Source organism: Oncorhynchus kisutch, linkage group LG1 (genome assembly GCF_002021735.2).
Source record: "Oncorhynchus kisutch isolate 150728-3 linkage group LG1, Okis_V2, whole genome shotgun sequence".
NCBI lineage: Eukaryota > Metazoa > Chordata > Actinopteri > Salmoniformes > Salmonidae > Oncorhynchus > Oncorhynchus kisutch.
The window spans coordinates 33,701,637-33,729,051 of NC_034174.2; the positions used below are offsets into that span (position 1 = coordinate 33,701,637).

The 27,415-nt window shown below is 42.3% G+C and overlaps 1 protein-coding gene, 1 long non-coding RNA gene and 1 pseudogene across 7 annotated transcripts in view; 2 read left to right on the plus strand and 1 right to left on the minus strand.

Moving 5' to 3' along the window:
* Positions 1-6,065: 6,065 nt before the first annotated feature.
* LOC109895784 (G-protein coupled receptor 84-like) lies at positions 6,066-8,997 on the plus strand (annotated as a pseudogene).
* Positions 8,998-9,461: 464 nt separating this feature from the next.
* stat2 (signal transducer and activator of transcription 2) overlaps positions 9,462-27,415 on the minus strand; it is a 29,974-nt gene continuing 12,020 nt past the window's right edge. Inside the window, exons 1-24 of one of the 5 annotated variants that reach the window (XM_020489743.2) lie at positions 21,464-21,816; positions 20,451-20,587; positions 20,095-20,242; positions 18,763-18,858; positions 17,371-17,463; positions 16,873-16,951; positions 16,569-16,648; positions 16,252-16,403; positions 15,852-16,010; positions 15,585-15,674; positions 15,406-15,465; positions 15,159-15,179; positions 14,914-15,007; positions 14,423-14,470; positions 14,195-14,278; positions 13,897-13,995; positions 13,618-13,753; positions 13,434-13,486; positions 13,239-13,333; positions 12,931-13,070; positions 12,481-12,669; positions 12,281-12,335; positions 11,920-12,020; positions 9,462-10,959 (exon numbers count right to left, since the gene is read on the minus strand). In XM_020489743.2, coding sequence (XP_020345332.1) covers positions 10,721-10,959; positions 11,920-12,020; positions 12,281-12,335; positions 12,481-12,669; positions 12,931-13,070; positions 13,239-13,333; positions 13,434-13,486; positions 13,618-13,753; positions 13,897-13,995; positions 14,195-14,278; positions 14,423-14,470; positions 14,914-15,007; positions 15,159-15,179; positions 15,406-15,465; positions 15,585-15,674; positions 15,852-16,010; positions 16,252-16,403; positions 16,569-16,648; positions 16,873-16,951; positions 17,371-17,463; positions 18,763-18,858; positions 20,095-20,242; positions 20,451-20,581 — 2,442 coding nt within the window. In that variant the 5' untranslated portion in view covers positions 20,582-20,587; positions 21,464-21,816 and the 3' untranslated portion in view covers positions 9,462-10,720. Of the gene's footprint in view, positions 10,960-11,919; positions 12,021-12,280; positions 12,336-12,480; positions 12,670-12,930; positions 13,071-13,238; positions 13,334-13,433; positions 13,487-13,617; positions 13,754-13,896; positions 13,996-14,194; positions 14,279-14,422; positions 14,471-14,913; positions 15,008-15,158; positions 15,180-15,405; positions 15,466-15,584; positions 15,675-15,851; positions 16,011-16,251; positions 16,404-16,568; positions 16,649-16,872; positions 16,952-17,370; positions 17,464-18,762; positions 18,859-20,094; positions 20,243-20,450; positions 20,588-21,463; positions 21,817-27,415 lie in introns of those variants that run through there. The other 4 variants (XM_020489752.2, XM_031822130.1, XM_020489762.2 and 1 more) reach the window with 4 other exon arrangements.
* Positions 21,768-25,558, plus strand: LOC109905015 (uncharacterized). 2 transcript variants are annotated; one of them, XR_004209620.1, is made up of 3 exons: positions 21,768-22,038; positions 22,356-22,404; positions 25,518-25,558. It is a non-coding gene; the product is annotated as an uncharacterized LOC109905015 (long non-coding RNA). The 2 variants fall into 2 exon arrangements; XR_002257227.2 differs by lacking the exon at positions 25,518-25,558 and adding an exon at positions 23,908-23,952.

A 27,415-nucleotide genomic window follows, 5' to 3' on the forward strand; every position in this document is an offset into this window, starting at 1 on the left:
TCCCCTTGTGCAGCTGCAAACCGTAGTCTGTTTTTTTTAATGGCGGTTTTGAAGCAGTGGCTTCTTCCTTGCTGAGCGGCCTTTCAGGTTATGTCGATATAGGACTAATTTTTCAAGTTGTTTAAAGGCACAGTCAACTTAGTTTACAGGTGTGGCCAAAAGTTTTGAGAATGACACAAACATTCATTACCACAAAGCTTGCTGCTTCAGTGTCTTTAGATATTTTTGTCAGATGTTACTATGGAATACTGAAGTATAATTACAAGCATTTTATACCTTTATTTTACTAGGCAAGTCAGTTAAGAACAAATTCTTATTTTCAATGACAGCCTAGGAACAGTGGGTTAACTGCCTATTCAGGGGCAGAATGACAGATTTTGTACCTTGTCAGCTCGGGGATTTGAACTTGCACAACCTTTGGGTTACTAGTCCAATGCTCTAACCACTAGGCTACCCTGCCTAGTGGTTAGTGTCAAAGGCTTTTATTGACAATTACATGAAGTTGATGCAAATAGTCAATATTTTCAGTGTTGACCCTTCTTTTTCAAGACCTCTGCAATCAGCACTGGCATGCTGTCAATTAACTTCTAGGCCATATCCTGGCTGATGGCAGCCCATTCTTGCATAATCAATGCTTTGAGTTTGTCAGAATTGGTGGGTTTTTGTTTGTCCACCCGCCTCTTGAAGATTGACCACAAGTTCTCAATGGGATTAAGGTCTGGGGAGTTTCCTGGCCATGGACCCAAAATATCAATGTTTTGTTCCACGAGCCACTTAGTTATCACTTTTGCCTTATGGCAAGGTGCTCCATCATGCTGGAAAAGGCATTGTTCATCACCAAACTGTTACTGGATGGTTGGGAGAAGTTGCTCTCGGAGGATGTGTTGGTACCATTCTTTATTCATGACTGTGTTCTTAGGCAAAATTGTGAGTGAGCCCACTCCCTTGGCTGAGAAGCAATCCCACACATGAATGGTCTCAGGATGCTTTACTGTTGGCATGACACAGGACTGATGGTAGCGCTCACCTTGTCTTCTCCAGACAAGCTTTTTTCCGGATGCCCCAAACAATCGGAAAGGGGATTCATCAGAGAAAATTACTTTAGCCCAGTCCTCAGCAGTCCAAACCCTGCACCTTTTGCAGAATATCAGTCTGTCCCTGATGTTTTTCCTGGAGAGAAGTGGCTTTTTTGTTGCCCTTCTTGACACCAGGCCATCCTCCAAAATTCTTTGCCTCACTGTGCGTGCAGATGCACTCACACCTGCTTGCTGCCATTCCTGAGCAAGCTCTGTACAGGTGGTGCCCCGATCCCACAGCTGAATCAACTTTAGGAGACGGTCCTGGCGCTTGGTGGACTTTCTTGGGCACCCTGAAGCCTTCTTCACAACAATTGAATCGCTCTCCTTGAAGTTCTTGATGATCCAATAAATGGTTGATTTAGGTGCAATCTTACTGGCAGCAATATCCTTGCCTGTGAAGCCCTTCTTGTGCAAAGCAATGATGACGGCACGTGTTTCCTTGCAGGTAACCATGGTTGACAGAGGAAGAACAATGATTCATAGCACCACCCTCCTTTTGAAGCTTCCAGTCTGTTATTCGAACTCAATCAGCATGACAGAGTGATCTCCAGCCTCGTCCTCGTCAACACTCACACCTGTGTTAACGAGATAATCACTGACATGTTGTCAGCTGGTCCTTTTGTGGCAGGGCTGAAATGCAGTGGAAATGTTTTTGGGGGATTCAGTTCATTTGCATGGCAAAGAGGGACTTTGCAATTCATCTGATCACTATTCCTAACATTCTGGAGTATATGCAAATTGCCATCATACAAGCTGAGGCAGCAGACTTTGTGAAAATTAATATTTGTGTCATTCTCAAAGATTTTGGTCACGACTGTATGTACTGTACTTCTGACCCACTGGATTTATGATACAGTGAATGATAAGTGAAATAATCTGTCTGTAAACAATTGTTGGAAAAATTACTTATGTCATGCACAAAGTAGATGTCCTATAAATTATAATTTGTTTACAAGAAATTTGTGGAGTGGTTTCAAAAAACTTCCTGACTCCACCTGTACATACGCATTCAGATCCTATGCTATGAGGCTCGGAATTGAGCTCAGGTGCATCTTGTTTCCATTGATCATCCTTGAGATGTTTCTACAAGGTGATTTGAGTCCAGCTGTGGTAAATGCAATTGATTGGATATGATTTGGCAAGGCACACACCTGTCTATATAAGGTCCTACAGTTGACAGTGCATGTCAGAGCAAAAATCAAGCCACGAGGTCGAAGGAATTGTCCGTAGAGCACCGAGACAGGATTATGTCAAGACTCCTATCTGGGGAAGGGTAACAAAACATTTACGCAGCATTGAAGGTCTCCAACAACACAGTGGCTTCCATCATTCTTAAATGGAAAAAGTTTGGAACCACCAAGACTCTTCCTAGAGCTGGCCGCCCCAGGCGCATGCACGCTGGCACGGTCGCCATGTGTAAGGTGTTTCCTCCGACACATTGGTGTGGCTGGCTTCCAGGTTAAGCGGGCATTGTGTCAAGAGGCAGTGCGGCTTGGTTGGGTCGTGTTTCGGAGGACGCATGGCTCTCGACCTTCGCCTCTCCCGTATCCGTACGGGAGTTGCAGAGATGACACAAGACTGTAACTACCAATTGGATACCATGAAATTGGGGAGAAAAAAAGGGGTAAAAGCAAAAAATATATATATATTTTAAAAAGATTTTAAAAAGAACTGGCCGCCAGGCCAAACTGAGCAATCTGGCGGAAAAGGTCCTTGGTCAAGGAGGTAACCAAGATCCCGATGGTCACTCTGACAGAGATCCAGAGTTCCTCTATGGAGATGGGAGAACCTTCCTGAAGGACAACCATCCCTGCCGCACTCCACCAATCAGGTCTTCATGGTAGAGTCATCAAATGGAAGCCACTCCTCAGTAAAAGGCACATGACAGCCTGCTTGGAGTTTGCCAAAAGGAACCTAAAGGACTCTCAGACCATGAGAAACAAGATTCTCTGGTCTGATGAATCCAACTTTTTGGCCTGAATACCAAGCGTCACGTCTGGAAAAAACCTAGGGTGAAGCATGGTGGTGGCAGCATCATGAGGATGTTTCTCAGCAGCAGGGACTGGGAGAATAGTCAAGATTGAGGGAACGACAAATGGAGAAAAGTACAGAGAGATCCTTGATGAAAACCTGCTCCAGAGCACCCAGGACCTCAAACTAGTGCAAAGGTTCACCTTTGAACAGGACAATGACCCTAAGCACACAGCCAAGACAGTGCAGGAGTGGCTTCGGGACAAGTCTCTGAATGTCCTTGAATGGCCCAGCCAGAGCCTGGAATTGAACCCGATCAAACATCTCTGGAGAGACCTGAAAATAGCTGTGCAGCAATGCTCCCCATTCAACCTGACAGAGCTTGAGAGGATCTGCAGAGAAGAATGGGAGAAACCCCACAAATACAGGTGTGCCAAGCTTGTAGCGACATACCCAAGACTCGAGGCTGTAATTGCTGCCAAAGATGTTGAATAAAAGGTCTGAATACTTGTAAATGTGATATTTCCTGGGGGGGGGGGGGGTTAAAAGCCTGTTTTTGATTTGACATTATTGGGTATTGTGTGCAGAAAAAAAACGATTTAATCCGTTTTGAGAATAAGCCTGTAACCTAACAAACTGTGGAAAAAGCCAAGGGGTCTGAATACTTTCCGAATGCACTGTATGTACATGAAGGCAGGCTATAGTGACTAGGCATGAGGATAGATAATAGTAAGAGTAAAATAAAGAAAAGAGTATCAGCAGCAAATTATGAGTGTAAAACTTTGTGAGTGTGCGTGTGTATGTGTGTTTGTGCTGTGTGTATGTAATGTATGCGAATGTATGTGAGTCCCTCTTAAGAGACTGGCCAATTTGGAACTGTTACAAGGAGTCAATTGGTTCGTTTGAGCATTCCTCCAGTTTCTGCCCTTATCTTATTCATTTGTATGGCTGTTGTCTAATTATTGTGTCTGTGTGTGTCTTTCTGTGATTGTGCCTGTGTATATTCTGGATATAGATAGAGACCGATCAAGGGCATTATGCCTCAATGGTGACCACTTTCATTCAAACTGGAAGCGACTTAACAAGACTGCTAATTTCTGAACCTTTACCGGAAACTTTAGGATGACTGCACAGTCCCAACACAGTGTGGTATGTGTGTCTTAAATTCATTGTTTCTACACTGTGAACAACAGGGGAAGCCTTAGAGATATCTGATGGCGGCAGGCTCTTCCACTGAGAACACAATGGAAGTGGGATTTCCCTTCCCGGGATGCTTCCTGACCTCCAATATTATGTCAGCTGAGTGTGGCGTGAGTGAGAGAGAGAGAGACACTAATGGAAGATATTTTGAAGTTAAAAATGATGTCAAAGGGGTTACAGTTAACAGAGGGGAAATGAATAAGGACCATGAACCCGTGTCTGTTTTTCTCTCATATGCTTATCAAAAGCAGCGATGTGATGTATAGTAGTATAATATGCAATATTAGCTCCAGAGTATTGCAATTAATTATATATTTTCACTTTAAGAGGAGACTGTTGTCCTGCTCTGCCTCATGTGTCCGTATTCCGTACCTAACCTCACCCTAACCCATACAAATGAGCAGGCTTGGGTTGGAGCCTGGTGTCACTGTAAAGTCACCAAACTGTTTCTCATACAGTATAAGAAGGGTAAAGGACTGGGAAATTGTAGCAATACTTACAGCACTCCTGCTAACGACTTGTTTATTGCAATAAATAAATGATATGTGTATAAATATATTAAATGTTATTTAGGAGAACTGTATTGAATCATTACTGTAAATGTAGACTGTTTTATCGATGTGAGCAAAAGAGCTTCCTTATTGTAAAAAAAAAAACGTTGTGTAGATGAATAAATTATTACAAAATGACTGGGGTGGTGATGCTGTACAGTATGTTCATAGAAATGCTATTGTATACTGATTGTTAAGTTATTATGTCTGACCAGGGCAGAGTGAGCTTTGACTCCAAATGAATTTGAACAAAAATAGATACAGTGCCTTGCGAAAGTATTCGGCCCCCTTGAACTTTGCGACCTTTTGCCACATTTCAGGCTTCAAACATAAAGATATAAAACTGTGTTTTTTTGTGAAGAATCAACAACAAGTGGGACACAATCATGAAGTGGAACGACATTTATTGGATATTTCAAACTTTTTTAACAAATCAAAAACTAAAAAATTGGGCGTGCAAAATTATTCAGCCCCTTTACTTTCAGTGCAGCAAACTCTCTCCAGAAGTTCAGTGAGGATCTCTGAATGATCCAATGTTGACCTAAATGACTAATGATGATAAATACAATCCACCTGTGTGTAATCAAATCTCCGTATAAATGCACCTGCACTGTGATAGTCTCAGAGGTCCGTTAAAAGCGCAGAGAGCATCATGAAGAACAAGGAACACACCAGGCAGGTCCGAGATACTGTTGTGAAGAAGTTTAAAGCCGGATTTGGATACAAAAAGATTTCCCAAGCTTTAAACATCCCAAGGAGCACTGTGCAAGCGATAATATTGAAATGGAAGGAGTATCAGACCACTGCAAATCTACCAAGACCTGGCCGTCCCTCTAAACTTTCAGCTCATACAAGGAGAAGACTGATCAGAGATGCAGCCAAGAGGCCCATGATCACTCTGGATGAACTGCAGAGATCTACAGCTGAGGTGGGAGACTCTGTCCATAGGACAACAATCAGTCATATATTGTACAAATCTGGCCTTTATGGAAGAGTGGCAAGAAGAAAGCCATTTCTTAAAGATATCCATAAAAAGTGTTGTTTAAAGTTTGCCACAAGCCACCTGGGAGACACACCAAACATGTGGAAGAAGGTGCTCTGGTCAGATGAAACCAAAATTGAACTTTTTGGCAACAATGCAAAATGTTATGTTTGGCGTAAAAGCAACACAGCTCATCACCCTGAATACACCATCCCCACTGTCAAACATGGTGGTGGCAGCATCATGGTTTGGGCCTGCTTTTCTTCAGCAGGGACAGGGAAGATGGTTAAAATTGATGGGAAGATGGATGGAGCCAAATACAGGACCATTCTGGAAGAAAACCTGATGGAGTCTGCAAAAGTTCAAGGAATGAAAATGTATGGTTATTGGTCAAAGGCAGCACAATAGAATATTAAGTCTGCTGTACAATCCTAGTGTTAGATGAAAAAAACCCTGGTAAAAACAGGTTGGAAGCCCAAAAGGGCTTATATGAAAACCACAAAGTACAAATAATGCAGCAACCAGGGTCCATTGAAACTGAGGGGGCATTTGACCCCTCAATTTGATCTATTTGTAGAATACAAATATATAAGATATGTTTTTTTTTTACACATCATTCATTCAAAGGTATTGCTTCTGTTCGCAACAGTAGAAAGATATTTTTGGTCACATTTACGACAATGAGGTAGCATACAGTACACTTGTAGTCTTCAAGCACTTAATGCATGTTGAATTGGTTTGAAAGACATGCTGCAGCATATCTACTTCGTGCATTATTGGGCAAGAGGAAGAATAAAGAATTGTATTTTTGACTGTTATCTGATATGAACAGAAAGTCAAATTACATAAATTAATTTACTGGAAACACAGAGGTGCAGAAACAACAAAAACAGCCGCCAAAGTCTAGGTTGGTTCTAAAACATGACATCATGGAACATATGACAGAGAACAATAATGGGTCGCCAACTGATTTCAACAAGCTGACAGTTTTTTTTGCCAAAGGGGAAATGGTCTAGAAGTTTAGCCCAGAAACCTGCACCTGTAGCATCCCTCTCTGACATCCCGACTCATCTAACAACCTGCTGTTATTTGACTGACAGCTGATTTTGGAATTTACATTCTTTCTCTGTGTATGTATAAATGACGTGATGCATTTTTACATAATTTATATCATTGTCTTTCCAATACAATTTCCCCCTGGGGAACAATAAAGTTGATCTTATCACTCTCCTCCCAGGATGCTGAAGAACATCACAGGTGACATGGGGAATGGCTCCTTCTCTTGCCACCACTTCTCGTTTGAGGCCTTCCGCTGCTTTGGCGTGCTGTGGAGTTCGGCTGTGACCATAGTTGGGACGGTGGGGAACGTGATGACCATTCTGTCCGGCTGCAGACTCGTTTCAACTCGCTGATCGTGAACCTGGGCCTGGCGGACCTACTGTACTGCACCCTGCCTGTGTTGACTCCTACCTACACCTTCGGTGGAGGGGCGGCGTCTTCGGCCTCCTCCTCTTCCTCTTCAACTCCGTCTCCATCATCACACTGTATCTGATCAAGGCAAGCCGCTACCTGCTGGTGGCGAGGCGGTAAGTCTTTGAGTGGGTGTTCGCTAGGTGGGGCCTTGCCCTCCTCCTGCCCTCCACCTGGGCCGGGCCAGCCTTGGCCGGCTTTGGCCCATTTACGTGTTTCTTCCCTGCAGGTGTGCACCTGCAGTTTCCACCGCACCAGGGGGCGCCCTTACACCACCGTGCTGCTCTTCTTCTACTTCTTCATCGGCCTGGGCTGCGTGGTGCTTTTATTCCTGCTCATCTACAGGCGGGTCAGGGTGGCAGCAAGGGCACCGGTCAGCTACTGACTCAGCCGACGCTTATCACGAAGGAAGCCGACCTCATCAGAACCAGGGATGGAGAGGGGCAGTGGCGTCGGGAGCGGGGTGGCCACCTCCCAGAGCTGTGAGTTGAACAGCCAGGGGGAACTACCCCAATACAAGGGTGGAGAGGTGAAGGGGAACCCTGGGAAAGCCCAGTCCTCCCACTCCACCTGGGGGTCTGCTTTAACTTCACATTCAGCTCACCTAGCAGGGGGACAGGAGCCCCCCCTGCCCTTAGCCCTGCGCTCTACTTTGCTGATCCTGCACCTATCACTGCCCCCTCCTCCTCCACCACCTCTTCAGGGGACAATGGTGAGTTATCTTCCAGTGTTTCGTATGCTGTTTTGTCTGCTAAACATTGCTGAACCGCACCCTCCAAGGTGCTCCACATGTTCTGTGCCAACCTCGCCTGACTCAGCAGCTGTAATAACCCTGTGCTCTACACTGTCTTGAACCACCAGTTTGGACAGACCTACCAGGCCCTACTGGCCAGGGCCACCACACCCCTCACACACCTCTGGAATCATTTACCTTTATTACATTTTGGTAGTTTAGGAGGGGCTCTTATTCAGAGGGATTAATGTTGCATTCAAGAAAACTGAGGAACTCAATGTCAAATCATGACGACAGTAATCTTCAGGTCCGGAAGTCAGAGCTCTAGAAAGAGGCCCGAGCTCCCGACTTGGAATTCCGAGTTGGATGACTGTTCAAAAATATTTTTCCCAGTCGTCTTGAACGCACTGAAGTCGGAAGTCTGAGATTTCTGAGTTCCGAGTTATTTTGAAAGCGGCATTATAAGGCATTATAATGCATTCGACTAAGCTGAGTAAGACAACCAATAACGTAATTATCACAGCACTTCAAATAGGGAAAACACTCTTCTCCCCCATTGGTCTTGATAGAGCTACTTCCTCCTCTATAAATTCCTCTCCTCCTTCCTGAATGTCACATTTACTATCAGCTTGCAAGGGCAAAATCAGCCATTCTGTGATTTCTTCTGGAAAGGGTTCAATGATTTTAGGCTAAGATTTTGCTCACAAGGCTTCTTTTTTTTCAGTTACAAACACCAACATACACTTACTGTAAGGCCTTAGTTCTAATAGATTAAATGGCTTTCAAAGCTCAAAGTTCACCTCTATCGTGTACTGTAGTCATACAATATGATCAAAACACATAAGGTCATATTTCTTTCAGCAGGAAGCCAGAAGCCACCAACGGGGAGATACCACTGTATCAAGACCTGGGGGGTGTTAATTATGCGAAGAACTACATCCTCCTCTACATCTTGTTTATTTGTGTCATTGTCTCTTGGTCTGTTTATAATAAAACAAATATGTACTTTCATTACTTCTAGTACCTTTCTTTCACTGGACACATAGGACATTCCCCTTTATCACATGGGAAAATTATGCCCACCATAAATCTGAATTTCTGGAATGTTCCTTTTTTTTCAAGTTACAAAATGCATGTCCTTAAGTGATGTTGGAAGTCATAATGTCCTCAATGATATGATTAAATAGGTCTCCACCTCCTGGTAGTTCAGAATATATATATATATTTAATCATAGCACACCATGCAGTCATATTGGTATAGCTGTGGCAGGATGTCATATTGAGTATTACTGAATTACAATTTTTGTAAGATTCTCTAACACAGAGCAACGTACTGTCTAAAAAAAACAGTTCGATTGGTTTCTCCTTCGGCAGCTTGTCTCATCCTAGCCTACTATTATGGTTACTATCACAATAGGTATTTGTCACTGTGACGACTGATACCAAACTCAAGGAGATTTGTTGGGGGAAAAATGTATAGCCAGGTTGTATAGTCAGTTTATTTTAACCCATTTATCATCACAGATATGTCATTATCTGCAGACTATTCTGTAAAACAAGTAATACAAATGATAGATGCCATTCTCAATACATGTTCATCTTTCCTCGCTGTATTCCAGAGTTGTGAATCCTGAACGAACAGAGTATAGTTTGCAATATCCCTGCTGCGGCTTGTATAAAATAACAGGCTTTCTGTGGTTATTTCACTTCAAGATAATTCCCTCACCTTTAAATAGTGGTACATACCAAGTCCCTCATTAATGATCACATTCTGCAGCCCATGCTGTGCCCGACAACACTGTACACCCACAGTGTATAGATTGACTTATCCCTCTATCATAAATAAGGTAAGTGTTCACCAGAAATGCTACACCCTAAAAGCAATCAGAAACCATAAAAATGATGATTCATGTGGTACAGTCTGAAATGGCCTAAAATGAAACCGATTGGACCCAAGGCTTGGATCTCACTCAGTCACTCATCTTCTCCAGCTCTTTGGAGTAGCGCCTTAAAATGTGTCCCTCCATACCATCCTGGGGTTGGATGCTGGTTGATAATGTCTCAGTCACACCTAATAGAATTCTTAACTCTGTCAGACACAAGTAATGTACCACGTAATATAAAGTCACATTTTCTCACATCAATGTATAATACAATGCTTTTGGGCTTTTCTACCTAGTAAGCAGACATGCAATGTCTCAGTTTTTAGTTGTTTTTGCTCAACCAGACCTTTTATCCAGTGTCAAATATGGTATTTGGACAAAAACATTGAGATTATTATTAAAAGACAAACAGAAGAGAGGAAGAAGTGCAAAAGTTTCATTACCTTTTCAAAACTACAGTTGTGTGAAGGCATTGCAAATATTATAAAAATGGGATTCACATATTTTTTTCCTTGTCAGAAATCAGTCATTTCACAACAGTGCAAAAAAAAAATCTTACTATAACTCTCAATGTAATATACACACACACATATTTCCACATAGAAAAATTGTATTATGCTATACCTGATGGGCACAGATGGTCCACGCAGCATTTCTAATGTTACAGATGCAGGGTGAAAGTAGCCTATATTTGTAGACTATAGAATGTACTATGTAACCAAGTTATGGTCTAATGTGCATCCTCAGAGTTTGGTTAAATATGGATGGCTGTTGTCTTTGAGTTGTGGCTAAGTGCTTCCACAGTAGCAAGTCATATAGTTTGGTTAGACATTGTATTGTTGTGAGTGTGGTCATTCACAGGGCTGCAGAGGGGCAATGAAGGAGAGTCCGGGTAGAGCCCCCTCAAGGAAGGTTGTGTCGTCAGACAGGTCAACGCAATCATACATGTTGGGGTCATTGAAGAACTCCTGGAGGGTGGGATTCTGGTCCTCATCAGGAACTAGCATGGCAACAGAGAACATGGGGCCAGGACTCAGCTCTGGGGGAAGAGGGTCCCCAATTATGCCCGAGGGAGGGAAGGTGGAGGGCTCTGTTGTAAGAAGTAATTTAAAATCAGTTATTTATTCTAGTTACAATCGAGACTCAACGGTTTCATCTGGAAAACAGCATTCTGCACCTCACTGAGGAAGCAGACATGTATTAGGTGAAAAACACAGAATGGAATATCATTATTAGTGATACAAAACAGCCAGTTGTGGTTAGTTAAAACATACAGTCCACAGACATTAAGATGCATCTTGAACATATGGTAGTCCCTCCAGGATTTCAGTTTTTTTGTGGTATTTGCAGGGAAAAATGCTTGAGTTTGCTGTGGCAATTCTGACATTTTGCATAGCAATATGCAATAGCGTTTGCGAAAACGCGTAAAAAAAAAAAACATGTTGACGTGTGGCTTGATTGAATTATATGAGGTAAATGTGCACGGATTGGTTGAAATTGCAAGCCCTCTCTGTGCTGCGGTGATGGTCAGTTTTATGCAACAATATTGTGATGATTTGACTGGTTTTATGCTGAAATAGTGCAGTGATTGGTCAAATTTGTAAGCACTCAATAGGAAGGGAATTGTAGATTGTTCAAAAGAAATGACAGAATCCTGGAGGGACTGGTATGGTGAACAGAGGAAGAGAAAGGGTGTAAACAGAGTCTGTAAAACACCTACCCTGCTCACTAGCTAACATTCTCTACAGAGAATCACACATGCAGAACAATGAGACAATGGGGGGGGGTTAAGGAAAACAGTAAACCAAAAGAAACCAAGCTGATTGAGGTGCCCTCCCTCCTATGGTTTAAGCAGTCAGTAGGGAGACTTAAGGACCCCTACTTTGAATTGATCGGCTAAAGACAGAGAAACTTAAGGAGGGCAGATAAAGCTCAAAAGCATGCGATTGTGTTTAGGAGCAGATTGCTGACTTCTGATGAGAAAAAGGGTCAGACGACACTTAAAGGGATTTGGTTGATTGGTGGTTTACTGGGAGGCTTGGCGACTCACCGAAGGCCTCTCCAGCCAGACCATATCTTGGGTTCATTGGCCCTGAGCCTTCGCATTCCACAGTGTCAGAATACATAGGTGACTTAGCCTCCAGAGTGTTCCTACAGTAACCAATGATAAATAGCCATTACACACAACCAGTTCCTGAGGTGACCAATGAGAGACTGGGATTACACTACCATTTTGATGGAGCCAGAGTATTTTCACATGAGCTTTCATTTACAAAATGGCCTCTATTTCAGAAAGCACAGGTGGAGTGGGGGGTAAGGGAGGCTCATGTAGGGATTTTCAGGTGGATTGTAAGTCACATGTTAAGGCTGGATAAATGAAATGTTAAAAAGACTAACTCAAAAATACTCACTCTTTAGATACGAAAACCAACTTAGTTTTGATGTACTTAATGTATTGACTATCCGCTGAAAAGACAAAAGGTAAATTATTTAGATTAATAGAAATCAACTCAACTTGCAAAAAGGATGTCAAATTCTTCATAAACAAACTATAAAATGTATCCAGAATCCAAACTTTCATTGCACCACAAGATCCTTCTGGTATAGTCACCTCCACTCTTCTCTGTGTAGTACTTCCCGAAGGCCTCCACTTTGGGCGTGTCAGGGTAGAGGAAGAGGAGCGGGTTTTCCGGGACGTTCTCCTCCTCCAGGATCTGGAAGTTTCTGATGATCTCATGAAAGGGGATCTGACCAAGGTCCACTTTGGTGAAGGGCTGCACCGATCGCACATCAGGCTCACCTGGAGAGGGAGGACAAAGATAATAGATTAGATAAAGGTAGTAGAGAATGTGTAGAAAAGGGGCAGGGAGGGCAATATAGGGGGACAGATTCACCCTCATTGGAAGCACTAACGTCAATCAATTAATCGGATGCTACAATATAAAAAGAGTCACTGTGTGTAGTACAAGACATCCTTAATGTGACGTAGAAATCTTGCAAAAATAATTTCCCAGCTTCTTGTTAAGTCTCTGTCCCATGCCATATGATCCTGCCGTCTCACCGGTGGGGGAGTAGTCCACCCAGGAGAAGGTGATGCCTCCATCTCTGATGCTCTCACTGAAGCGCAGGAGGAATGTACCCCTCTGTTTCTTCTTCAGGAGAGTCTTCTCTTTGCCTTTACTCACAAAACCCATGATAGAACTGCAGAGTAAAAACGCATACAGAGGAAACAAACCAGACCTTTAATAAGTTGTTATTAATCAAAGGACATCCATAAACAATTTCTCAAATAATGATTTTGCAAAATAACGGGCCAGCCTATCTCAGAGCCTCAAACTATAATGGGTCATATTTTCTCCTCAGACATACCCATCTTTCCACAGGTTCTCTAAGTGACTCTTCACCATAAAAAGGATACCATCGAACCACACCCAAAAAGTGAAGTTGGTGTTAGGAACATTTTCCTGCAACACAAGGATAATTGAGGTTGGCACAGCTTAGACTGACATTAGTATTTCCACTGTCAGCATCATGCAGAGAGCTAACAAGTGACAAGATAGTCACCTTGCTGAACTTAGTCCATGAGATGTTGCAGGCGTCGTAACTTTGCTGCTTTCCTGATGGGACAGAAAACAATAATTTGCCAAACCTACTTCACTGACATCTCTAGACCTGAAAGTCATGTAGCACTGTAAACATACCAGACAATGAACACTATACCTAGGATTGAGATGGGTAGTAGACGTACCAAAGAGTTTGTGTGCGATCATGTCCAGCTGGTTAGATTCCAGACCCCGCGTGGTGGAAGAGAGGAACTGCCAGCTCAACATCTCCCCTAGTTGGGGCCACGTAGCCGCGGGACAGTTGGCAAAGAACAGAAGGTTCTGCAGAAACACATTCTTAACAATTATTAAAACACACAAATATAAATGTATTAAAAATATATATATTTAAAGAGTTGGCTAAGTAGTTGTTTGAACAAGAAATCTGATCAAAAGCTGGGGGACCTGTATTGGTGACCTCTCACCTTTGGCTCAAGGCAGAGCATATTGAACCAGAGGATGGAAGCCCAGGCACTCTGCTGCTGGCTGGAGTTGGAGATGATGACCACAGGGAGAGAGGACGTCTGGGGTGGTATGCAGTGGACAAAGGAACATGCATTCGTATGACCGACTACTGCAGCATGGACCTTATTACATTTAGATAGTTTTTAGCAGACAATCATCCAGGGAAACCAATGCAAGTTAGACCAGACCACCCTTACTGTGTCACAACATATGGGGCTGATAGCTAATGAGGGCACAGGGAATGACAGGAAGACACACCTCTAAGGAGACTGACATGTCGTGCAGAAGGAACTCTGTGTTAAAGTTGATGATGTGCAGCTCCTCTGTGACGCTGAGAGAGAGCTGTTGGCACAGAGAGGTTCACCACCAACACATCCAGGATCAAACACCTGCTGCTCAACTCTAATACAGCATGGCTGAAGTAGAGTTGTTCCTAATGCTTTGAGTATTAAAGTGGATATATGTTGAAACATGATGTAAACTCACGTCATGGATCCCCTTGCCCCCTCCTCCAGATTTCTGCTCCTTCAGTGTCTGCAAATACAAATTCAATCTGTTTTGGTTAGTCCATCTCTGCTATAAGCAATTGTGATGACAAAATTGCATAATCCATCAGCTAATTGATATCATAATTGATTCATCAAAACCTTAAATTGAGACTCAGCTACATGATGTTGCCATGAGCAACACTGCAGATGTTACAGATGAAAGTGATGCACTGACAGTATCTGTGCAGGTGCGCTTCGATAGCTACAACGTGATAGCTGAGGAACCGTAAACACTGGAGAAGTACAGCCTAGCGCTTCAATGCTCTTAGTTGTTGCGGAAATTGCCCCAATATTACGGTTCACCTTGTGCATCACTGACTCTACCTTTATGCAAGTCAACTGCATACAGTTTCATGGTTAATTTCCACTCAGTGTTGTGTAACTGACTACCAATCCATCTCTCTCCACCAACAAGTCCTACTGACTCACCAGATGTCTGAAGTCTGCCACCATGCCTCCACTCATACTCTCAGCCATGTTCAGGGCCTTACTGCTGGTCCCCAGGACATTGAATCGACGGTACCTACAGGCCAAGAGAACATGGAGTGACAGGGTGAATGTATAAAAGTGGTTTATATGAATTTGTTGAGACACATTAAGATTTATTTACATTCGTTGTCATGGTTTTACATGTCAAATTTGGCACAAATCTAGTACCAAATGTCACATCTTACCCTTTGACCAAAGGAGCCTCCCTAGAGATGAGAGAAAGGAACATCCACTTCAGTATAATGGCCGATAGGGGTCACTTAATTCACGCATATAATTTTCTGCCAATGTTCTAAAGTAGTCTAGCTCATAATGATCAATAAATCTCGTGACTATCTAGATGTCCGGACTAAAGCAACGAGAGCACTACATAAGGCAGGCATCTAATATGTAAAGAACAACTGATTTGATTTTCCAAAGGTTCCATCCCACCTGTCCATAGACACGTTCACTTTCATGGCATGGTTCAGCTCAGGAAATTTGACAAGGAATCTAGAAGAAACACACATTAAATTGTATAAATGGATGTCACATTCACTATGACATTCAATTCAGTGACGGGCTGGTTATTTAACAGCTGTCATAACTAGGAAAGGGTCTGAAGTACTCACCTGGTCTTGACTGAGAACTGGAGATTGGTACGCAGGACCAAGGGGCCTTTCCCTTGGGGCATAGAGGGCTGAGTCTCCACCACAAAGGCGCTGAAAACACAAAATACCTTCTGTGAACAATCTTAAGAAAAAGGGAGCTGAACAAATCATTAGTGTGCTTGTGTATTATTATTTGCACTGTGAGGATTTACTATGTTAGTGTGTAAACTTTGTTTATCAGAATTGTTTATGAGCCAGTGTGATTGTGTATTGTAAATGGTGTAAAACCTTTTGAGCAGGCTGGTGAGGAGGCTGTCCACCCTCTTCTGCAGCGCTGGTTTCTGCTTCTTCACAGGGTCTTGGTCATAGGTCACCTTCCCCATCAGCTCCTCCAGCTTCTTAAGGAACTTACGCACCTGGAACAGACACTCCGCCTCCGTTGTAAACCTAGAGGGAGGTCAGACGGGCCGAATAGAGGTCATACAGGAGATCACACAGAGGGGTCAGAGGTCAAACACAACAGAATGAACATGGTCTACCGCCGCAGGCTCTTTCTAAGAAAGGCTTCGTAGTCGCTCCTTCAGCAAGCCAGGGCAGATGTACTGAACGCTCAACAGCGTTACAGCAGAAAGCAGTTAGAGATGGTTTAGGTCAGGTAGATCTACAGAGGTCAATGGCTGTACTGTACCACTTCTCCAGCTGGTCCAGGCAGGTGCTGTCTGGGGCTCCAATGCAGGCCTTCTGCTGCCTCCTTTGCCACTGCACTAGCTCTTCCCTCACAAGCACACACAGCAGCTCCTCTACACCATCCAGCAGCACACCCATACCGGACAACATGCTCTACAGCGGAGACGGGGAGGAGGAAGGGAAGAGAGAGGGGGGAGAACCAGAGGAAATACATGTTATATGAATAATACACTTCATAATGTCCTAATTTATTATTAGGTGAATGTCTAAGGTGTAAATTGTTTAAGGTGATGTAGACTAGAGGATTGTGGGTGGTACCTTCCTGGAGGCGTCCAGTCTGTTGAGTAGAGCCTGCAGCACCTTCATCTGTTCCGTCTTCTCTGCCTCGTTGGTGGTGCCTATGCACAAGAGCCTGAGTTATCGTCAAGTCAACAAATAAACTACAATAGAATGAGGTTACAGATGTCACCCGATAGAACACGTCACTTCATAACTCACATCCATGACAAAAGAAAATTGACTCTTCATAGCCATGTGGGCTTTAGGGAAAAATATACAGTATCATATCTCAGTCTGTATCCTCTGCTGAATCGATTATCACAAATACAAAGGATGAGCTCACCTTCCATGTTATGAGTCTGGTATTTAAAATCAAACTCATCTTGTTGTTCCTCCAGACATTTCACTGTGTGTTCCATGCACTGCATTTACAACATGAACAAAAAAACAGACAAACTGTCAAAACTGTCAATGGTGGTCTGTAAACCAAATCTTATTGGTCCCATACAGATATTTAGCAGATGTTATTGCAGGTGTAGCGAAATGCTTGTGTTCCTAGCTACAACAGTGCGTAGTATCTAACAATTCACAACAATACACACAAATCTAAAAGTAAAAGAATGGAATTTAGAAATATATAAATATTAGATTGCGCAATATCAGTGTGGCATTGAATAAAATACAGTATATAAATGAGTAAAACACTTTGTAAACAATACTACCATGACATTATGTTATCATAATGAAAGGTTTGGCAGCAACATTAGAGGAGAGCCCGCCCCCCATAGGATGCTCATATCATGGTAGGCATTGCAACCTTTAGACTCACGGAGACGCTCACCTGAACTTTATTCTTAAGGTCTGTCATCTTGCGCTCAATGTTCCGCTGGCTGTCTGTTTCCATGGGGCTCTGCTGGACCTGCAGCAGCTGGACCTGAGAGGAAGAGGATGAAGAAACACAGTATTGATGACCCTAAAGTCTTTCAGATGTGATGTACCCCCTCCTAAGGTTCTGAGAGAGTAGGTATACAGGATAACCCAATCCCGCACCCTATTCTTAAATGTCCTTTTATAAAACACACTGCCTTTGGAAAGTATTCAGAACCCTTTACTTTTTCTACATTTTGTTACGTTTCATTTTAGAATAATGCTGTATTAAATTTAAAAAAATCCTCAATCTACAAGCAATACCCCACAAAGACAAAGCGAAAACAGGTTTTTAAAAATGTTTGCAAATTTATACAAAATTAAAAACAGAAATATCTTATTTTAGTACTCAGACTCTTTGCAATGAGACTCGAAACTGAGCTCAGGTGCATCTTGGTTTCCATTGATCATCCTTGAGATGTTTCTACAAGTTGATTGGAGTCCACCTGTGATAAATTAAATTCATTGGACATGATTTGGAAAGGCAAACACTTGTCTATGGTCCCACAGTTGACAGTGCATGTCAGAGCATAAACCAAGCCATGAGGTTGAAGGAATTGTCCATAGAGTTCAGAAACAGGAATATGTCAAGGCACAGATCTGGGGAAGGTTACCAAAACATTTCTGCAGCATTGAAGGTTCCCAAGAACACAGTGGCCTCCATCATTCTTAAAATGGAAGAAGTTTGGAACCACCAAGACTCTTCCTTCAGCTGGCTGCCCGGCCAAACTGAGCAATCGGGGGAGAAGGGCCTTGGTCAAGGAGGTGACCAAGAAAGTGATGGTCAATCTGACAGAGGTCTAGAGTTCCTCTGTGGAGATGAGAAAACATTCCAGAATGACAATTATCTCTGCAGCACTCCACCAATCAGGCCTTCATGGTAGAGTGGCTGATGGAACATCTGGAGAGACCTGAAAATAGGTGTGCAGCAACACTCCCCATTCAACCTGATAGAGCTTGAGAGTATCTGCAGAGAAGAATGGGATAAACTTCCCAAATACAAGTGTGCCAAGTTTGTAGCATCATACCCAAAAAGACTCAATGCTGTAATCGCTGCCAAAAGGTGCTTCAACAAAGTACTGAGTAAAAGGTCTGAATACTTACATAAATGGGATATATATTTTTCATAAATTAACAAAAAAAATCTAAACCTGTTTTTGCTTAGTTATTATGGGGTATTGTGTGTAGATTGAGGGGGGAAAAAACGATTTAATCGATTTTAGAATAAGGCTGTAACCTAACAAAATGTGGAAAAGTCAAGGGGTCGGAATACTTTCGGTTCTTAAAGGCTCTGTGTTTGTCTAACCTGCTCAGCCAGCTCAGCGTTCTGCAGGATCTCCTTCTCTTTCACCAGAAACCACTGGATGATGTTGGCCAGATTATAAGGCTCCTCTTGGTACCTCTGGAGGAAGAAAGGGCGTGAAGAGTAGTTTTACTAGAGTAGTTTTACTTCATCAAGACCTTGAAGGGCTGCAAACTCAGTAGCTCTAAGACCCAGTTGACTACTGTTCTAGAAGGTTCTATCTAAACTGAACAAAAATATAAAACACAACATGTGAAGTGCTGGGCCCATGTTTCATGAGCCAAAATAAAATATCATAGAAATGTTCCATACAAACACATACAACTTCTCACAAATTTGTTTTAATCCCTGTTAATGAGTATTTCTCCTTTGCCAAGATAATCCATCCACCTGACAGGTGTGGCATATTAAGAAGCATGATCACTACACAGGTACATCTTGTGCTGGGGACAATAAAAGGCCACTCAAATGTGAGGTTTTGTTAAACAGTGCAATGCCACAGGTGTCTCAAGTTGAGTGAGCATGCAATTGGCATGCTGACTGCACGAATGTCCACCTGAGCTGTTGCCAGATACTTGAATGTTAATTTCTCTACCATAAACTGCCTCCAGCATCCATTTAGAGAATTTGGCAGTATGTCCAACCAGCCTCACAAGCGCAGACCACATGTATGGTGTCATGTAGGCAAGCAATTTGCTGATGTCAACATTGTGAACAGAGTGCCCCATGGTGGCGGTGGGGTTATGGTATGGGCAGGCATAAGCGCCGGACAACGAACACAATTGCATTTTATGGATGGCAATTTGAATGCACAGAGATACCGCGACATTATCCTAAGGGCCATTATCATGCCATTCGTCTGCCGCCCTCACCTCATGTTTCAGCATGATAATGCACTACCTATGTGGTAAGAATATGTATACTATATCTGGAAGCTGAAAATGTCCCAGTTTTTCCATTGTCTGCATACTCACCAGACATGTCACCCATTGAGCATGTTTGGGATGCACTGGGTGGACACGTATGACAGCATGTTCCAGTTCCCACCAATATCCAGCAACTTCTAACAGCCATTGAACATTCCACAGGCCACAAACAAAATCCTGATCAACTCTATGCGAAGATGTGTCACAACAAATACTGACTGGTTCTGATCCACACTCCTACCTTTTTTTCAGCCATCTGTATTCCCAGTCATGTGAAATCCATAGATTAGGGCCTAATGAATTTTTCAATTGTCTGATTTCCTTATATAAACTAACCAATATCTTTGAAATTGTTGGTTTATATTTATGTTCAGTATATTTATCATAGACACCCCATAGAGAGCCACACCTGGAAGCTTTGTTTGAAACGGCGTATGTTGTGCTGCAGCAGGAAGGACTCTCCCCCCTGGACGAAGCGGCTGTGCTGGATATCCAGGTTCTCTAATAACACCTGGAACAGCAACATGGCAACATCATGGTCCCGCGCTGCACGATCCCTAAGGACGGAAACACAAGGAAACTGGTTTAGGAACTACATAATAGAGCTTCATTCACCCCTTTTCCCTGACATTCTTTGGGTTTGTTCTACATGGACATCCCTGTGGTCCTTCAGACATCCCTAAATCAGTGCATAGTCACCCAGACCCTTTCATTTTTTTTGGTGGCTGAAACAAGAAATAGTGCAGGATGAGTGGACTGCCTCACCAGTCTTGACCCTCTATCCAGTGTGCCAGGTAGTGGCGTACATCCATGGGGAAGGCATCCCCATCATACAGCTCATCCACCTGTGTCAGGTACACAGACTCCAGCTGCCTCAGCTTCTCCCACTGTGCCATGCCTGGCTGAAGACAACACCACACACACACGTATGCATATAATCATTAATAACAGCCATACAGACAGAGTACACAATACAAGGTGAGGTTTGTTTACTAAGCTTGCACATCTAGGGACATTATCTTCTTTGCATTGATGCCAGTGGTCTGACCACAAGACTACATGTAACAGGTATATGGCTGAAACACACTCATGGCCTGAGAGAAAGTACCCTTTGAATACTTGAATTAATATTTTCCTACACCAAGTATAGGCTATGCCTCAAGAATCCGTTTCTGCGGTTGGAAAGTCTGTTTCAAAGTAAAAAGCCACCCACATGACATTCTGGAAAATGTAAACAAAACTATCATTGTTAAAACGTCTAGGTTCTGACTCGCTACAGGCAAGAACAAGGTAGATGTGTCCATAATAACCAGAGTTTTACTATCTATTGGTCACCACAACACAGTTGCACAAACATATCATAAGAGCCCGTGTGGAACAGATGCGTCGGTGACTAGCAACAGTAATGTTACAGTGATGGCCGCCAACATCATGTTCTAACCGGACAGCACCAGTGGGCAGAACCAAAACCAATCCGCATTAAGTGCACTAGCTATTTAAATCAATATTAAGTTCTGACAGGACCACAACATTACTAGAGGGTGAGGACATATCAAACCAACCGCTCAGACGAACTCCAGCTAGCCGTTTTTACAATCACATAAATATAATACGTCATAGACAAACTTAACACAACTAACGTTAGCTAGTTAAGTTACCATTCTGACTGATTTATGCTCAGCAAATTATATAAAAAATACGTTCATGCTCAGCGGTGTACGTGACATTCAGAAGGCTACATTTAGTAGATTAGATCATGTTAGCCAGTTGTCACTCACCTTTTACGTTACTGCAGTAAATGTTTCTGATTATCGAAGACGCGCTATTCGCAATGTTGTAGGATTGACAGCTGGTACGTTTTTAACAGAAATTATTTGTTGGTAATTGTGTAGCTCATAAAACGATAAACAGGGACAAACTTCCCTTCCTATTCATGGGAGTAGACATTTGAAACAAACTGTTCACCTCCCCCCGAATTTCATTAAAAGATCACGCACTTGGTTCGCTAAAGGTCCCCTCCCAATTTCTCTTTGACCAACCCCGCAATGCACCATTTTGTTTCTTATTGCCGTTTTATTTGGATCCAATGAGCCGAAATGGATGAAATACGGAAGTCCAGTTTCTGCCTTAAAACATTTCCAGAAGCTGATTGGTCCCATTGGGGTACGATTGGGCCTTCCGGAAAACACTGTTAAGCATTCATGATTGGTCAAAAGAACATGACAATCTATGATTACCGAATCAAGGTGGGACAAACTCAGTTCAGCAGAGGGAGTAAAATAAGACGGAAGAGCGAGATCGAAACCTAGCACCATCTCAAAAGACTTCCAAGAAATTACGTTTCGAAAGTGAGGTATGAAAACAGAAAGGTCCACCCTCTTTTCTTCCGGCGCTTGAATTCAAATGCCAGTATTCTTGATTTAAATGAATTGCCATCAGACTATACTGTATTTTTTTAATATACTGATAATATTTCACAGGCTAACTGATAATTGGAAATCGGCATGAATTAATTAATTCACAAGTTAGAAACATTAACTAATAGCAATAGACAAAGGACAACAGTTTTCACAATGTTTCTGATTCTGAAAACACGCTATTCGCAATGTTGTAGGATTGATTGACAGCTCGCATGTTTCTAACGTAACATCTTTTTTTCTAATTGTGTAGCTCAACCTCGGATTCTGGATTTATTTTGTATTACATGAAGCTTGGCAAAGTAAGTGTAACAATTTGCATTTTTCATTATTGCTGCTGTATAATGGTTTATAGTGGTAATCAACGGCATCCCATATTTACACGAATTATGAATCCTTTTATTCTAGTTGATAACTGACAGCTTGTCTTTCTCATGGAGGATTCTTTCATTATATTACATGAAATACAATTGATTATATCTTGGTAGTATAACAATATACAACTGTAATAATAGCCTACGTTGACCATTGTGCTGAAATGGGCGACATCATGACTAAAATACACCGTTTGGGCAAAATGTACCTGTGTTTCAAAGGGGTGGGTATAATTTGAGGAACGTTCCAACAGGAATCCGTTCCAAAAAACTTCGTAAATATCAAGGTTGCCAACAAACAACGCATACAGAGTCGTATAACAGTAGAATGAGATACCGGGTAGGGAGCGAGCTATGTAATTACGTTTTCACCACGTTTATTTGGAAAAATGTCTCTTCATTCTGGTAGCCTCCACCATTTCTCGTTCGTTGGCTTAGTTATTATTTCCGGTGTTCCTGCATTTGCCGGTGAACTCTGCTGCGTCTCAATTGGGGAATCGCTGTGGTTGAAATGTAAATAATGACCGCTAGCCCCAGTATTTTATTAGCTAGGTGGCTTGTACACAATTGTTACTGATGATACTGTATATACCTACTCGTACTACAGAAACATGCATTGTGTTTTGCCAAGTTCTCTCTGTGTTAATCCTTTTCCCCAAATATAGTAGGTAACTTGTGTCTATGTCGATGTTGTTGAGTTCATATTGCCTAGTTAAATAAAGATGAAATAAATCAGAACATTTAAAATATATACTTTGACCTATTTCAGGTAATCCCAAGATGCTTGATTCACTACAGCTGCTCTTGAATAACTTTCCAGTCGTTTTTGCTTTACATTCCGACTTTTGAATGTCTGTTTATTGGACATATATATTAGTGTCTAATAAAAAAGAGCAACTTATTTAAAGCATCCTATCTGTTTTAAGGTTATAGTGTGTGTAGTGTAGGTCCTCTTCGTGTCAGCACAGCTTCAATAATGTCCCACCAGGTTCACAACATGTTTTCATGTGTAACAAATCAAATTATATTTGTCACATGCGCCGAATACTACATGTGTAGACCTTACAGTGAAATGCTGAAATGAAGCCCTTAACACATTTCTTACAACTAAATTGTTGGTTAAGTAAAAAATAAGAAATAAAAGTAACAAATAATTAAAGATCAGCAGTAAAATAAAAACAGCGAGGCTATATACATGGGGTACCGGTACAGAGTCAATGTGTGGGGGCACCTGTTAGTCGAGGTAATTGAGGTGTTCCTTTCAAGTCCAGTGGTGTAAATTACTTAACAAAAATGTATTTAAACTACTCCACTACATTCTGTTTATATCTGGGGGGGTTTGTATCTGTACTAGTACTCTCTGTTTCTTTACAACATTACATTTTACTTCACCACATTTCTAAAGAAAAAAACATGTTTTACTCCATACAGTTTCCCTGGCACCCAAAAGTACTTTTTGCATTTTGAATGCAAAAAAAAGCCGGACAGGAAAATGGTCCAATTCACACACTTATCAAGAGAACATCCCTGGTCATCCCTACTGCCTCTGATCTAGCAGACTCACTATACACATGCTTTGTTTGTAAATTATGTCTGAGTGTTCCCATGGCTATTTCTTAAATAAAAATACAAGAGAATTGTGCTGTCTGGTTTGCTTAATATATGGAAGGTCAAATAAGTATCAGTGGTATAAGTATAAATTAAGTATATTTTAGCTATGACGTTTACTTAGTATTTTACTGGGTGACTTTTACTTGAGACATTTTCTATTAAAATATCTTTAGTTTTACTCAAGTATGACAATTGGGTACTTTTTCAACCACTGTTCAAGACATATAGCACCCAATACCCAACAGTCACTTGGTGGCTTGAGTAGGAATGCTGAACTAGGATCTATTTAGCATTTGTGAGTAGAATGAATAACATTACTTTGATGGGGGGTGGGGGGTACTGATTCCAGTTCAGCATTCTTAGCCTGAGACATTTCATAAATGCGTACAGAGGAGTACTTTTCTAAGATCAGCTTTGCCTAGATCATTCTGAATCAGGAGGATTATATTGTTACTCCACGACATAGTATGTTATCACAACTCTATTAAAAGGACATTCTATACAAGGTGTCACTTCAGTCCTTCTATTTGATGGGAACTAGCCCCTACCCCCCCTACACACCTCAAGTTAGCTCTTTCATGCCAACTAAAGGCAACATTAAAAATGGCTTTCTAAAATTTGCTCTTCTCAGATTTGAACTCTCAAACTCTAGTTTGGGGAGCAACCACCATAACCACTACTCTACCAGACAGACAGAGACTAAATATTAAGGGGTACTTGAAAATGCACACATCAAAGACAACATTTCAGAGGTTGGAGAATGGTGTGGGGGCTTGTACTTCTTGGATCCACCAAGAATTGTTAGGTCACTCTCACTCAGATATGGTTAACATTGCATAAATCTTGGCAAAATGTGTAGAATTGCAGCAAATTCACTGTAATACTGCATCTTTTCTCTGCTCCATGGCAAAATGAGTCTAATTGCATGAAATGTATTCAAAATTGCTAAACCTTTCCCTGCACAATGGCAAAATGGCCACAATTGAAATGTAAATAATTAAACAATTTCAATTTCTCTCTACCGTCAAGAGGGGGGAGGGCACTACAACGTTTTGCCAGCGAGGTGGGCAGCCCCTAAACCAAATATTGGTTAGGGCCCCCAAAAGCCATGTTAAGATCCAAATGAACAACATAACATGGACAGAGGGGGACCTGGGACTTCATCCACAAATCATCTCTGAGTAATTGCTGATCTAGGATGTGTCTATAATCTTATTCTTGTTGTAAACTGCAAAACTGATCCGAGAGGACACTCCTACTCTGAGACTCTTGATATGTAAGGCCCCAGGTTAGATTGAATGTTAACACTTGGCTCCTGGGGTTGAGTGGGGTCATATGGGTATCAAACTTCATGCTAATGAATTTACCTGGAGTAGGAGTGATGAGTTATTGCTGATCCTATATCTCTGCCAACAACCTCCTTCCCTCAGTAAGAGCATTGAAGATGGGTCGTGGCTGGGTCTTCCAGCATGACAACGACCCGAAACACACAGCCAGGGCAACTAGGGAGTGGCTCCGTAAGAAGCATCTCAAGGTCCTGGAGTGGCCTAGCCAGTCTCCAGACCTGAATCCAATAGAAAATCTTTGGAGGGAGCTGAAAGTCCGTATTGCCCAGCGACAGCCCCGAAATCTGAAGGATCTGGAGAAGGTCTGTATGGAGGAGTGGGCCAAAATCCCTGCTGCAGTGCGTGCAAACCTGGTCAAGAACTACAGGAAACGTATGATCTCTGTAATTGCAAACAAAGGTTTCTGTACCAAATATTAAGGTATGCTTTTCTGATGTATCAAATACTTATGTCATGCAATAAAATGCACATTAATTACTTAAAAATCATACAATGTGATTTTCTGGATTTTTGTTTTAGATTCCATCTCTCACAGTTGAAGTGTACCTACAGTGGGGCAAAAAAGTATTTAGTCAGCCACCAATTGTGCAAGTTCTCCCACTTAAAAAGATGAGAGGCCTGTAATTTTCATCATATGTACACTTCAACTATGACAGACAAAATGAGGGGAAAAAAATCCAGAAAAATCACATTGTAGGATTTGTAATGAATTTATTTGCAAATTATGGTGGAAAATAAGTATTTGGTCATAACAAAAGTTTCTCAATACTTTGTTATATACCCTTTATTGGCAATGTCTGTCATAGTTTAAGTGTACCTATGATGAAAATTACAGGCCTCTCATCTTTTTAAGTGGGAGAACTTGCACAATTGGTGGCTGGCTAAATACTTTTTTGCCCCACTGTATGATAAAAATTACAGACCTCTACATGCTTTGTAAGTAGGAAAACCTGCAAAATCAGCAGTGTATCAAATGCTTGTTCTCCCCACTGTAGGTCCTGGATGGCAGGAAGCTTGGCCCCAGTGACGTGCGCACTACCCTCTGTAGCGCCTACTAGTCAGGATGCTCTCGATGGTGCAGCTGTAGAACTTTTTGAGGATCTGGGGACCCATGCCAGGGGTACGTGCCCCTCAGCACATACCCCTGAGGGACCCCTGTGTTCAGGATCAGCGTGGCAGACGTGTTGTTGCCTACCCTTACCACCTGGGGGCGGCCCGTCAGGAAGTCCAGGATCCATTTGCAGAGGGAAGTGTTTAGTCCCAAGGTCCTTAGCTTAGTGATGAACTTTGTGGACAGTATGGTGTTGAACGCTGAGCTGTAGTCAATGATCAGCATTCTCCCATAGGTGTTCCTTTTGTCCAGGTGGGAAAGTGCAGTGTGGAGTGCGATTGAGATTGTGTCATCTGTGTATCTGTTGGGCGGTATGCGACTTGGAGTGGGTCTAGCGTATCAGGGATGATGCTGTTGATGTGAGCCATGACCAGCCTTTCAAAGTAGCTCATGGCTATCGATGTGAGTGCTATGGGGTCGGTAATAATTTAGGCAGGTTACCTTCGCTTCCTTTGGCACAGGGACTATGGTGGTCTGCTTGAAACATGTAGGTATTACAGACTCGGTCAGGGAGAGGTTAAAAATGTCAGTGAAGATACTTGCCAGTTGGTACTCAAAGCATGCGCGGACATGTCCTGATAATCCATCTAGCCCCGTTGCTTTGTGAATTGTTGACCTGTTTAAAGGTCTTGCTCACATCGGCTAATGAGAACGTTATCTCACATTTGTCTGGAACAGCTGGTGCTTTCATGCATGCTTTATTGTTGCTTGCCTCGAAGCAAGCATAAAAGGCATTTAGCTTGTCTGGTAAGCTTGCGTCACTGGGCAGCTCGCAGCTGGGTTTCCCTTTGTAGTCTAATAGTTTTTAAGCCCTGCCACATTGGAAGAGCGTCAGAGCTGGTGTAGTAGGATTCAATCTTGATCCTGTATT